The following is a 12,703-nucleotide window of genomic DNA, read 5'->3' on the forward strand; positions in this document are numbered from 1 at the left end:
TTAAGTAGTAAAATGACTATTTAATCTTTGAATTCATGCTTAATTTTTTTTAATTGTCTATACCAACTACCTAATGGTAATATAATGATTCAAATACTATTTAATATAAAACTACAAAACGGGTTATAACAAGTTGCGGTTCGATTTCGAGTTGGTGCGGGCTCCACAACCCTCAGCCCAATTACGGCCCATTAAGGTTCGGTTCGGGCTAGTTCGGGCTATAACAGGCCGGTGCGGTTAGGTTTTAACGGTTTGGGTTGTAAATTGACACCCTTATTGCCAATTGAGCAGCCATTTGATTCATGTGATACCTTTGATTTGATATACATGCCACAAATAAGAAATTTATTAAGGAATAGTTGAGTTCCACAATCTAGACTAACATATATATTTGCCCCAAGATTAATGCCATTCATCTCAAATCTCTTAAAAGGTTTCTCGGTTTTCTCCGAGTTAATTATAACTAAGTTGTGCATAATAATACAACACCTAGTGATGGCTAATAAGAGAAAGTGGAATTTGAAGTTAAACAAACAATCAAAATAAATTAGTTGACTGATTACCTCAACTTTTCTAGATGGTCTACTTGTCAACTAAGACCATTTGTTGATCAAACAGATGATTCAACAATTTCATTTGCATCTGATGTCTCAACATCCTCTAGCATGGGATGATGAGATCCATTGGAATTATATTGTTGAATTACTAACACTGATGTTGTTCTTGAAAACTCTGATGATGCTAACATTGCCCCAATTGGCCCCATTTCTGGACAATCACTTCTGTCAACCAAAGATACAATCGGGGGTGTTCGCCCCACAACGATCAAATTGCACTTGTTCATTTCATTCAATGCTGCTATGATCTCTGCCTTGCCTTCCACCACTTTTTCCTCAAATGATATGGACTTGGGGCTATTTTTACTTTGTGCTAAGAACTCTTCATCTTCACTCCTATCATTCAAATCCTCTGTTCCAAGTCCAATTTTGGTCGTAGCACCAGTACTAGCCAACTCTTTTAAGGATTTCCCTGGATGAGCCATGAATCTTACCACAAAAACCTTGATCCCTGGATGTTCAGACATTCGAAGTGCATATGCAAGTGCTTCCCTATCATCAGGACCACCAAAAAAAGGTACTATAATTGTAAAGGACACATCACTAGCTGAGACTTGGGAAGTACCACCAAGGCCACGATCAACAAGGATCCCTACAGAACATGGAGCATGGACTAGTACACGTCGGTTTACATGGTGGATGCTATGGCCAAGTGACTCCATAACACCATCCATCCGTTGATGCTTGTGGAAGGGCAAAAGGATGATAGCAACATGTTTATTCCCTGCACTGGTACAAATATCTTCATGAATGGTATCGAAATTAGAGATGGCAGTCATTGGACGAATAGAGACACTACTAAGTTGTTGATAAGCCTCAAAGGCAATAACCATCTGGTCATTGTCATGCCTTTGGTTGTTCCAAAAGGGAAGCCCATTCTTGCGAGCCTTGTGCACCATAGATATGGCAGATGATCTCTCTGAAAGTTCCATGAGATGCATGGCATACACAGAGACGCCACGACGTTTATTTGTGCCTCGAGATGATTCAATGAGGTTGATCATGCTAGGAATGTTACGGGTACTATGGAAGGCAGCTAAGATTCGGAGTTCAGTGTCAGGATCTACGCGCTTGATGGTTCGATGCTTGTATGGTTTTGCTGACATCCTAGCAGGCTTATATACAACCATCACAATAGGAGTGGTAATGAAGGTGGTGAAGAGTGCCATTAGAACCATTATAGCAAAGGTTTGGTCGTTCAACACCTGTGTCATACCAAACTTTCTATTAGTACAGTAGTAGAGATTTAAAAAAAGAATCATGCAAAGTGCTATGATCACATCTAATATGGTAGTCACTAGTAATAGCATTGATGGGGTTCTATGTGCAAGATAAATGTAATAATCGCGTATTAGATGTGAAAAGCCAAATGTAAGACATTATACTTAAGGACTAGTATATAAGGATGAGTGGTACCCCAAGTCAAAATAAGCGCATAACACTTCAGATATGTAAATTTTGATTATTTTTTCTTACCCACCTTCCTATCTTTGCCGATGTTGAGGACAATAAGTTCCACCAACCCCTTTGTGTTCATAAGGAACCCTAGTGCAAGTGCATCTCGATAAGGCACCTTGCAAAGTAGAGATACACCGACTGTGCCACCAATTTTTCCAACACAGGCTGTGATTATAACAAGACATAATAAGCCCCAAGATTGTGCCCCTCTTATGGTGGCTACATCTGTCTTGAGCCCGCTTGACACAAAGTAAAGGGGAAGGAAGATCCCTGAAACCAAGTCCTCAATTTTCTCTATCAATACTCCTGCAAATGGTCCATCTTTTGGGACTACAATACCAACAATAAAAGCTCCAAATAATGCATGTATGCCAATGGTATCAGTAGCAAAACCTGCTGCTAGCACTAGTGTCAAAGCCACACAAATATACATCTCCTTCACTGGTTCTCCTTCAGGGGATCGACGGGCCATTAGTGCCAATGCTGGTCGTAAGACAACAATTGCAAAGGTAACAAATGCAATACCACAAAGCAAGACCCATAAAGAGACCATAGGAGTGGTGTTGGTGCCACTTAAAGAGATGGCTAATGCAAGTAGAATCCAGGCTGCCACATCATTGACTGCTGCAGCCGACATAGCAATGCGGCCTGTATTTGTTGTTAGGAGTTTTAATTCTGCAAGAATACGAGCAAGGACAGGGAAAGCAGTGATTGAAAGGGCTACACCCATGAAAACAAGGAATGGAGCATGGGCTGCGCCTTTAGAGACGGTGTGTTGTAACACAACTGAAGTTCCAATGCCCAGTAAAAAGGGGATGGATATTCCAGCAAGGGCAATGGCTAGGGCTTTCTTCCCAGTTTGACGGATGGAACGCATGTCAAGCTCTAGACCCACAAGGAATAAGAAATAAAGGAGGCCAATGTTGGCAAGTGTGTCCAACACAGTCATGCTTCGAGGAGGGAACACCGTTTGAAGAAATTTCTTGTTGCGTCCAAAGGCAGATGGTCCCAATAGTATTCCACCCTGACCATGTTGCAAGCCAAATGTTAATGTTGTTCTCGTTATTAAAAATCAATTCCAAATAATCAAGATACAAGTTGAGTTGAGAAAGATAAATCTCACAATGACTTCAGCAATAACTCTAGGTTGCCTAAGAGGCCTCAGAAGCAAGGCAAGTAGTCTGGTGAAGGTCACAACCAAACAAATCTGCAGGATCGCCAATGGAAGTGCATAATCTAGTGGGTTTTCATGTTGAAATGCCCCATTTGATGTTGCCTTCATTGGTTTTGGACATAATGCTGTTAAATTCACTAGACTTGTAATGTTCGTTGTGTTTGCTGCCATCTTCTCTTCCAATTTTCAGCCTATACCATTCATAACCTATTGACAAAACACAAAATCCACTTTAAAACCTACCCCATAGCCTATTTCAAGACAATGCAGAACAACATGAGAGAGCAAACCCATTCAAATCCCATTGCTTAAACAATCGACATTAACTATATTCCAAGTCCTTACAGAAAAAGTACAACATAGAAGAACATGAGAGAACAGGTTGAGCATCTTGAAGACATCAAGGTAAAACCAAGGATATCACCCTGGCTAAAATACTTTTAAGTAGTTTAATAGAGTCAGTTTCCTCTGTCTAGATTCCACCACCACCTGATTTAGACATGCTAAAATCAGAACAAAGTTTCTTTCATGATTTTCTACTGCTTTACATACTAAAATAAGGAATACTAATGAGAAACAACGACAACAACAAGCCTTATGCCAACTAAATGAGGTTGGTTAAATGGATCTTGAAACTAAATATTAATAGAAGGAATTAAAAAAATGAAGATCATTTTGGGAAACTTCGTGATTCAAAAGAAGTTCCTAACATTAGGTGCTACGGATGCTAATTTGAATTTGCAATTCACTCGATGCCATTCCATCAAATCATGTTCCTTAGAGATTACATTAAAAGGAATATATGCAGCAACCAAATCTACTTACCAGTCAAAAGAATCCCTTGATCAAGCAATGCTCAATCCATCAAAGCAAGACCTCGGTGCAACAGTTAAGTTGCTCCATCATGACCAACTGGTAACAGTCTTCAGTCTTTAAAAACAGCTTCTTAAGTGCTACATTATTTATCGACTGAAGGACATCATAAATTCCTGTCTCTGTTATGTATCCTCTGCCATGATAAACCCAGTGGAGAGAAGCCGTTCTCCCAATTTTGGTGGACTTCATTGCCCAGAAGATCTTAAGCATTCATAGATGAAGGTAACTAGAACTACCAACTACAATGCAATAGAACCTTATCTTTGTTTAAAAACATAAACGCATTTGAAGTTCAGATAGATAGGAACCTCAAAGGTAACCCGAAGAGCATAATTGAAACCAATATATATAGACAAGAGATCATAAACAGGATCAAACAATCAAAGAAGAAAACTTAAAGAAAACAAATAATAATAATAATGAAGGGTGAGGAGAAGTTTACCCTTGTGGTCACTGGTCATAAACGCCCAGAGATCTGTGTAGAGACTGAAATGAGTGGACGAACGAGGGTTGAAGAACAGAAGGGTCGAAGGCAATTTCACGGGAAGTAAATTTGGTTTTTTTCTTTCTTCCTTTCCTTTTTTGAGTCAAATTTAGGTCCTGTGTTCATATATGTAACCACCCAACACTAATTTTCTATTTTTAGCTCCCCCGCCAAAAATTGAGCACCAAATAACATTAACGAAATTCAACCATCTTTCTCTCTCTCTCTCTCTCTCTGTTCCCTACACGCATGGAAGTAAATCTTTATTCTGGGTCGTCTGGCTTCTCTTGTTTCTGTTGAAATAAAAATTTCAGCTCTTAATTTTTTTTTCTTCTTCTTTCTGGATTAATTAAAAAGCTGCATTGACAACTAACTGGAAACTGTGGCTTTTCGTTGTTTTTCCACCTTTCTCTGTGCAATTGAACTCTTCATTGTTCCAGAATTAAATCATTGGTTCTGCTTTGTTTATAAGTATTGTTAACATTCCTCACCACCTGGCGAAAGCAGTGGGTTAATGGGATGGCTTGGTTTCGTTCCAAGAGCTGGGTATAGATTGGGATTGAAAATTGCATGCAATTGGTCAGGGCTGGGATGTAATCGTGTTGAGGCTTTGGGAGCCTGGATTAGCTGGGCATGAAATACCGAGGAGAGGCTTTGAGGTTCTGAAACTTGGGTTTGGGTGTTTCACTTTGACTCCAGTATATTGGTTCCATTCACTGCTTTAAACGGAGATCTTGAACAGGCAGTTTCTCCTACCCTCAAAAGATATTGTGTTGCTGGAATTCCACACCAGCAAAAATCTTTTGTGGCGTTTCAATTTTCCCTATGTTTGGAGACTCGAAACAATCAACAGTGGAGTTGATTTTACACTGCATTTCTCATTTCACCCACTCATGGGTTGCCTAGTCTTATAAGAAACCTAACCATTTTCCATTTTGTAAATCATTTATCAGAATCTGATATTCTGATATTATGGCAAATTGGCTGATTAAGATTTTGGAGAACTGTTCCCAATGGGAGAGCACCCGTCAACAAATATGTGCTATTTGATCATCTCATGCCCATGAGAAGCGAAAATGATTGTTTATCAGATACTGCCATGTACACTATCATTGGCCCTGTACATAGAGAAGCCATGCTCCCCCACAAGAAACACTTCCCTCAAATTCTTTTAACTATTTTTCTGGAAAACAAAACATTGTATTGTATGCATTTTTAATGGGTCGACCAGTAAACTACTGACCTGACAAGTTACCTATTTTGATAAGATGCTTTAACACCAAACAGTGATGGAATGGTGCATGGATTTCACAGCAGTGAACTCACATGGAATGACCATTGTACAGTATGAACAATTCCGCCCAATAGAAAATAACAAAACATACCAGCAACATGTAAAACTGAAATCACTAACTAGAAATGATGCACTGAGCTGAAAAGGTCAATGTATTTCTCAATATGGTACTCTGTTAAGGGAATATGGAACAAGATAACAACCAGAAATGGTATTCTGAGCTGAAGAGGCCAACAGAAATCCATAACCATATACTTCTGTAAGAAAAAGTCGGTGCCTTTAACCACGTCCCATTGAACAGTAGCACGAAAACAACCTTCTGCTCTATGCTGCTATGGTGAAATCAGTTTGATTCTTCATTACGAAGGAACTGAACAAATTTCAATACCATCTCTGGTGGAATTCGGCCAGGCCGATAATTTTTGTCAAGCCAAACTCCTGTGCATTTTGCTTCCAAAATGGGCTGAACAAGAGATTATTGTAAACCATGTGTCAGAAAATTCATGGAAATATTTTATCTAACAGCTAAAGGGTGAAACGGGCACCTCTTCATTTGGTAGCTTGAATATGAGGTGCTCACAGAATATACGCGCAGCTGACAAGCGATAGATCCTCACCTTCACGACAAACCGGTCACGACTCTGGCGGTGTGTGAAAAGGCTTAAGAACATTCATGTAATAATTAAATAATCTGTAGTATTTAAAAAAAGAAAATAAAAACTGATTTAATTAGGAATTCTAAGCTGTTAACAATTTGAATCTCCAGAAGCATAACAGCAAATGCTGATGGCTCTCCAATCCTTAAGAACAATCATGTAATAATTAAACTAATCTGTAGTATTTAAAAAAGAAAATAAAAACTGATTTAATTAGGAATTCTAAGCTGTTAACAATTTGAATCTCCAGAAGCATAACAGCAAATGCTGATGGCTCTCCAATCCTTAGTAGGAAATAGTTTACCACCAAGAGAAGTCAACATATAAGATGTATACACTATGATATGAGCATTAAGATGATAAAATTGTTGACGATCAGCAAGAGTCAACAATTCTTCTGTCTATTCTATGATATAAACACCAAGATGATGTACATACTCTTAAAGGTGCAAGAAATTTGAGAGATAGTTCTGACAGTGCGAATGCATTGCCGGTGCGAGCAACTTCATCTGGGCTGACGCCAATTGATTCAAAGAGTTCATGGCGACCTGAACCCAGAAAAAGAAAAAGTCATGGAACAAAACAGAGAGACATAGCAACATTATCAGAGACAAATTTAGGCCAATACTAATCTGGTTAGTGCATATGACTAAGACAAGGTAATCTCAGGTACAATATAATGAAATATCAGTTGGTAAAAGAGAAGATTAGTTAACTCTATTAAGCAGGAATTCCATAAATTTAATTTCAATGTTGTTTCAAATATTTTTCTGTTGTCGAGATTATTGAAATTTCACCTGATGATGTCTAATGAGAACACCCATTCTTCCAACCCCCCTCCCCCAAGAAACAACATTCCTTGTACAAGAAATGAGTACACAGTTTCTTTTCATCATCTCATATTAATGTTTACATTGTTTTCCCTGTCAAAATTATACTCATGCATTGTATTATTTGATCACTCCAAAAGTACTGACCATTTGCTCTAACCCTTCTGCATTTTAAAAAATCCTTATGTACTGCGTCAACAAAAGTCCAACCAGTTAAAAAACCTAAATTTCCATCTAAGATGCTAGTTTTTTATTGAAAAAGAATCTGCATTTCCTTAATATTTTGGTGGATTAGACACCACTATAAGAATCCAATTTTATTGCCAAGAATAATCGTTAGATATTGAGCAGTTGCTTCAACCACACCCTTCCCATATCCCATCCAAAACTCTTGAAGCCTAATGTGATGCCCTCAGTTGTCTTTCCCATATTATTACTATTCTTTATCATTGAATATATGAGGCAAAGACCCACTTGATTGATAACATTCGGTTCAACATCTCCAATACCACTGCTGCTATACCTGTAGCCATAATTACTGCCACTGCTTCGACCCTGTATGCTATTACTGCTCCTCCTCCTACAAATTTTGCTTCTACAGTTCACTTTAATATTTTCTTAACCATACTTGAGAAGCTGAATTAAATCTAACTTATGTACCAAAGAATTATCAAGCCTATTCACATCTAACCTCTGTACCAAAAACTGCCATATAATAAGGAAATATTGTCATTTTTCATTTTTGTTATTTGTTTTTAGGTAAAATAATATTTTATTGCAAAAGAAGAAATAGAAGTATATAGTGCCACATGGTAATCCAATCCTCCCAAGTGGAGAAATTGTAAGATTTCCATAATCTGAGAGTTACTAAGAAAGAAATACTCTCCATCCTCCCCCAGTTATTTTCCTAAAATTTCTAGTAATCTATCCAATCCTCTGTGTTTTCTTCCATTGATCTTTAGAATGGAAGAATTCAACCTTTCAAGTTTCCCTTCCCTTCTATCTCCACACACCTTTTGTTTACTAATAGAAATGAGCAATAAGGTTTTAATCTTCTAATCAAAATTGAGGGATGTGAAGAAAGATGGCTTTTGCTTCTTTAAGAGATAAAGGGCGGCTGGAAAAGGACTCTTTAGTTCATTTTTTTTCTCCCACTTTTCCAGGAAAAACAGCAGTAAAAATGGTGATTTCTTCCTTTCTTTTCATTTTAAGAATCACAGGGTTGTGAAACCATGAATTAGAATATAAGGGTGTCTTCATGTTATTCAAATAGTAGAGATTCAGAAGAAGAGAAAAAAAGAAAAGAAAACAGTTTTGATTCATCAGGGGGAAAATAAAAAAATTGAAGAATAAAGAAACTTAGATGGTTGACACTCCTAAATAGTTATATGTCCTTTTCCAATTAGTGAGAAAATTACAAAGTGTCCTATAATACTTCAACTTCCCCCGCCCCTTTCACCCCCAAACCACGAAAAAAAAAAAAAAAAAAAAAGGAAAAAAATGCCCCTTTTAAAAATCAGAACAAGTTATTTGAGAGGCCAGTCCTGAATCTCAAAACTAGCTAGATGGCCCTCTTTTCTTAAAATGAAAAATTATTCATTTGAATCTTGTATTCTTTTGTTCAAACTAACATTCAGCCCAACCATTCTATCTTAAAGTTGCAACATTTCATGCAAATTAGACCTACGGCTACATGCCTACATGAGATGCAAACTTACAAAAGACACTCATTTGAAAATTGGAGAGGGGATATGTCTACTAACTGGCTTTTTTCCATGAAGCCCCTAACATGTCATCATATTCAGCCTTAAGTCTAGCCCGGGGGGGCTCATGTCTGATCATTGGGAAAGCTGTGAAGTGGCCATTTCCTGTATCCTTCATAAGGAGAGAGAGTCATGAACACAGAAACATTCCTTAGTCTATTTTCTCCATCAAAGGCAATACAAATTCTTTCTTCCACATTGCCATATCAATTCTTTTCAGAAATAACTTAGTTGCAACAAGGGAGCAGTTGGAATGGAGAGGGATTTTGGATCTCACCTCCAAAATCTTTGCTAGGGTCTCTTAGATACTGATTTGTGTCTGATATGTAGCCAAAGTACCTAGCAGTTGTAGTCTACAAATAAGTTCTATGGCACTGCCAGCAGTGCTATAATTTTATTCAGCCCACAGAAGGTTTTCTTTTTTGGGTTTTTTTTCTCGGTTTGGGGGGGGTGAACCATCTCTTCTACACATACCAGATAGAAACTTAGATCTATTATAAGTTGCAACACCACCTTCGCCCTTTTGAAGCTCAGAAACAATAAAATTGCAAAGAAAATATATGCAGGAATGTGTGACAAGTAAAAAAGTTTCAAGTTGAATAGATCTGCATAACTCAACACAAATTCTCACCATGTTGGCAGTAAGTCGCATAGACTGCATTATTTACGACACCATACTGATCCAGTTCATGGTCACGGACTTTGAGCTCAACATCAAAGAATCCACTCATCCTGAATAGTCAAAGGATAGTAATTAACAACTGGCTCAAGCCCTAAACTCTCTTCTCTGTTTCCCTTTTATATTGAATCCAGCACTTCTATGAATAGATTATAAGCAAAAATAGCTACAGCACAGTGAGAAGCAAAACAATGGAAGGAACCCACTACCCACCAAATTATTTTTTGAATAGAGAAATTCATATACTCCAATTTTATGCTTTTCATCCAGTAAAATTAGAGAATACATCTTCCTCACCAAACAAAGATACAGAAAATGATCTCTGAAATTGAAGACTCGTTTAAGAATAAGAAAAAGAGATTCAGATACCAAGCAATGAGCAGTACCCTATACCACCCTGGAGATCAAATGAAGGCCGAATACCACTCTTAATTGGAGGAAGACATTGTAGATGTCGCGAGGAGGAGGAGAGGCTCTGAAGGCGGCAGAAAGGCCGTTGTTCCAAAAAATTGGTTGTTCGCAGGGTGACGGGGTAACCCAGTTTCCAACCCGAACTCATCGGCAACGCCATATTAGAGGCTGAAATAACAACCTGCGACATCTTCCTCTATTTCTCTACGAGTTAGGGAGCAAAGCAGGCTGGTTTCCTGCTGGATCACCATGTAATGGTTTAAATACTTTCGCCGTTTCGCGATCTCTGTACCTTCTGGCGTTAAAACCCATGAAATCGCTTGTTAGTTCGTATTGGTTGCAAGCGATTTCATGGGTAGTTTTCTGCAGCAAACGAGGCTTTGTTGGCTTTCCTGGTAGATCATTAGGTGGTTGTTATTTACTTCCTCGATTAAATTCAAATAAATACATTTTATACAAAACTGAGAAATAGAGGGTACGTATCCATCACTTTAGTTAATGTTTATGGATGGGATTATGATCGTCTGTTGCTTGATAGGCTGACATCCCTGCTCCTCTAATCTATTGTAGGTTGCTTACATGGTGTATTCAGTAATCTGTTCAGTTTAAGTATTTATTTTTGGAACAGACCATGCCCTTTTCGAGTAGGATTGATTGATATTCTATTTTCTCTACATGAATCTCTGAACTTTGTAAGGCAAATTTCTTTGTTGTCACATTGTTTGGAACGAAATTTGGTTTATCAGAAAAAAAAAAAAAAAAAAAAAAAAACCACCCTGTAGACATAGAGAAATTGTCTTTCTAGTTGGTATGCTAAGATCAATTCGAATCTTCAGTGCAAATGATCGGGTCCAATAATGATTTAACTTATGCCATTATCGTGTGGGATTAGCAGCTATGATTTCTTGGCATTTGTGGCTGTTCAGAAATGAATTAATTTTGCCATTATCGTGCGGGATTAGCAGCTATAATTTGTTGGCATTTGTGGCTGTCCAAGAAGAATGAATTAATTTTTCAAGGCAAATAGTCTACCTCTCAACAGGAATTTGAGCGTGCCTCAACTTAATTTCAGGAGTTATGTGATTTTCTAAATTCCTTTCTACTCGCCTCCTGCTATTATTGAAGAAAAGAGGATTAGTAGGACTATGAGTTGGTTTCCCCCAACTCATAAATACCTAAAAATGCAACCAAGCTCACAAATAATTATATTGTAGAAATCAACATGATAGAGGGTAATGAAGTCGAGCACTTCAATGATACATAAATAAAGCATGAAGTAAATAACTGAATTAGCTAAAAAGAGCATCAGAAGAAGATTTTATACTTTATATCATACAGTTTATATAAAACTCAATCAAACAAGTAATCAGACAGCTAAAACAAATTTTGCACTAAATTGCAGATACAAAAACAGATGTTTGTGCTTTATAAACCAAGAAAGGATATTTCCATAAGCGGGAGATTCCAGAAAAGTTATTAACCACCTCTTGTCTGATTTTTTTTCCCTTTGGGGGGAATAGGGATGTTGAAGCCTGCTAATTTAAATGCATATATGTTGGCTAGCGAAGAGCAGGTAGACAGCTTTTGATATTGGCTCTTATTCTATGTCCAAGTTCCTTTTCAGGTACTGGACTTCAGGGCACCTTCTCCTTGCATTCTATACACACTATAACCCCTAAAGAATCCTTTTTTGCATTGAACTTATGGGGTCAAGACTGTTTAAACATGAAGATAGGTGACCAATGACAGACCTTTGCATCAGTTGGATGTGTAGATCCTTTCATCTATGGTGACCTAGAATAGGAAGTTTATGTGCAATGTTAACTTGGTTTTAAGTTTCCCTCACTTGAACAGAAAGTATAATTGGGGTTCAAAGCCTTACATTTCGTTTCTTGGTTTATAGACAGATTTTGAATTGCAGTGAAGAACCTGAAAGTACTCCAATATATTCCACAGGATTTTTTGGAAAGGCTTATTTCTCAGTAACGCATTCTGAGGAAGGTGTACGGACGAGCAACTGTAACCCATTCTCCATTGGTAGTAAAACTGTAAAACACATCTCAACTCACTATGGGCTTAGGCAATATTGCCAAACCAAGTAAAAAAATTGTCCATGATGTGAGTGTTGTTTGTAATTTCCATTCCACTTTGCATCGTTTTAGGTTTTCTTTTCTACAAGTTTGCTTCCTAAAGAAGGCACTTTATAGTCTCAAGCAGTCTCTAAAGACAATGTATCAGCAATTTAGACAAGCCATTATCGAATATATAGGCTGATCAGACGTTGTTTGTCCAGCGTGGTAACATCTCTCAATAACTCTTATTGTTTAGGTTGATCATGACATTGTAGCAATAGGAAATGACAAAGCCAAAGATGAGTAGATTAAAGTCATAATTGACCGAACAGTTTGCTATCAAAGATCTTGGATTTTTGAAGTGTCATGAAAAGGGAAAGAAAAAAAAC

The 12,703-nt window shown here is 37.7% G+C and overlaps 2 protein-coding genes across 2 annotated transcripts; both read right to left on the bottom strand.

The window, feature by feature from the left end:
* Nucleotides 1–610: 610 nt before the first annotated feature.
* Nucleotides 611–3,470, bottom strand: LOC149012570 (cation/H(+) antiporter 19-like). Its single transcript, XM_089159340.1, has 3 exons — nucleotides 3,199–3,470; nucleotides 2,098–3,099; nucleotides 611–1,822 (listed from the first exon to the last, which is right to left on the bottom strand). The coding sequence occupies exons 1-3, from the start codon at nucleotides 3,418–3,420 to the stop codon at nucleotides 611–613; spliced, it is 2,436 nt and encodes an 811-aa protein (XP_089015466.1). The 5' UTR covers nucleotides 3,421–3,470.
* A 1,632-nt stretch (nucleotides 3,471–5,102) lies between these two features.
* Nucleotides 5,103–10,797, bottom strand: LOC149012571 (acyl-acyl carrier protein thioesterase TE3, chloroplastic-like). Its single transcript, XM_089158805.1, has 5 exons — nucleotides 10,218–10,797; nucleotides 9,784–9,884; nucleotides 6,998–7,107; nucleotides 6,449–6,544; nucleotides 5,103–6,366 (listed from the first exon to the last, which is right to left on the bottom strand). The coding sequence occupies exons 1-5, from the start codon at nucleotides 10,430–10,432 to the stop codon at nucleotides 6,247–6,249; spliced, it is 642 nt and encodes a 213-aa protein (XP_089014931.1). The 5' UTR covers nucleotides 10,433–10,797; the 3' UTR covers nucleotides 5,103–6,246.
* Nucleotides 10,798–12,703: the final 1,906 nt, after the last annotated feature.

This window comes from Hakea prostrata, chromosome 6, assembly GCF_041222555.1.
Source record: "Hakea prostrata isolate BN-2017 chromosome 6, UWA_Hpros_2, whole genome shotgun sequence".
NCBI lineage: Eukaryota > Viridiplantae > Streptophyta > Magnoliopsida > Proteales > Proteaceae > Hakea > Hakea prostrata.

What these genes read in the sequence shown, in the direction of transcription:
- LOC149012570 (XM_089159340.1), bottom strand. Translation starts at nt 3,420, where the DNA reads ATGGCAGCAAACACAACGAACATTACAAGTCTAGTGAATTTAACAGCA. An exon ending in GAGTTATTGCTGAAGTCATT is followed by an intron (nt 3,100 to 3,198) that starts GTGAGATTTATC and finishes CAACATGGTCAG; the next exon opens with GGTGGAATACTATTGGGACC. An exon ending in ACATCGGCAAAGATAGGAAG is followed by an intron (nt 1,823 to 2,097) that starts GTGGGTAAGAAA and finishes GGTATGACACAG; the next exon opens with GTGTTGAACGACCAAACCTT.
- LOC149012571 (XM_089158805.1), bottom strand. Translation starts at nt 10,432, where the DNA reads ATGTCGCAGGTTGTTATTTCAGCCTCTAATATGGCGTTGCCGATGAGT. An exon ending in AATTTCTTGCACCTTTAAGA is followed by an intron (nt 6,545 to 6,997) that starts GTATGTACATCA and finishes ACACACCGCCAG; the next exon opens with AGTCGTGACCGGTTTGTCGT. An exon ending in TCAAGCTACCAAATGAAGAG is followed by an intron (nt 6,367 to 6,448) that starts GTGCCCGTTTCA and finishes TCTCTTGTTCAG; the next exon opens with CCCATTTTGGAAGCAAAATG.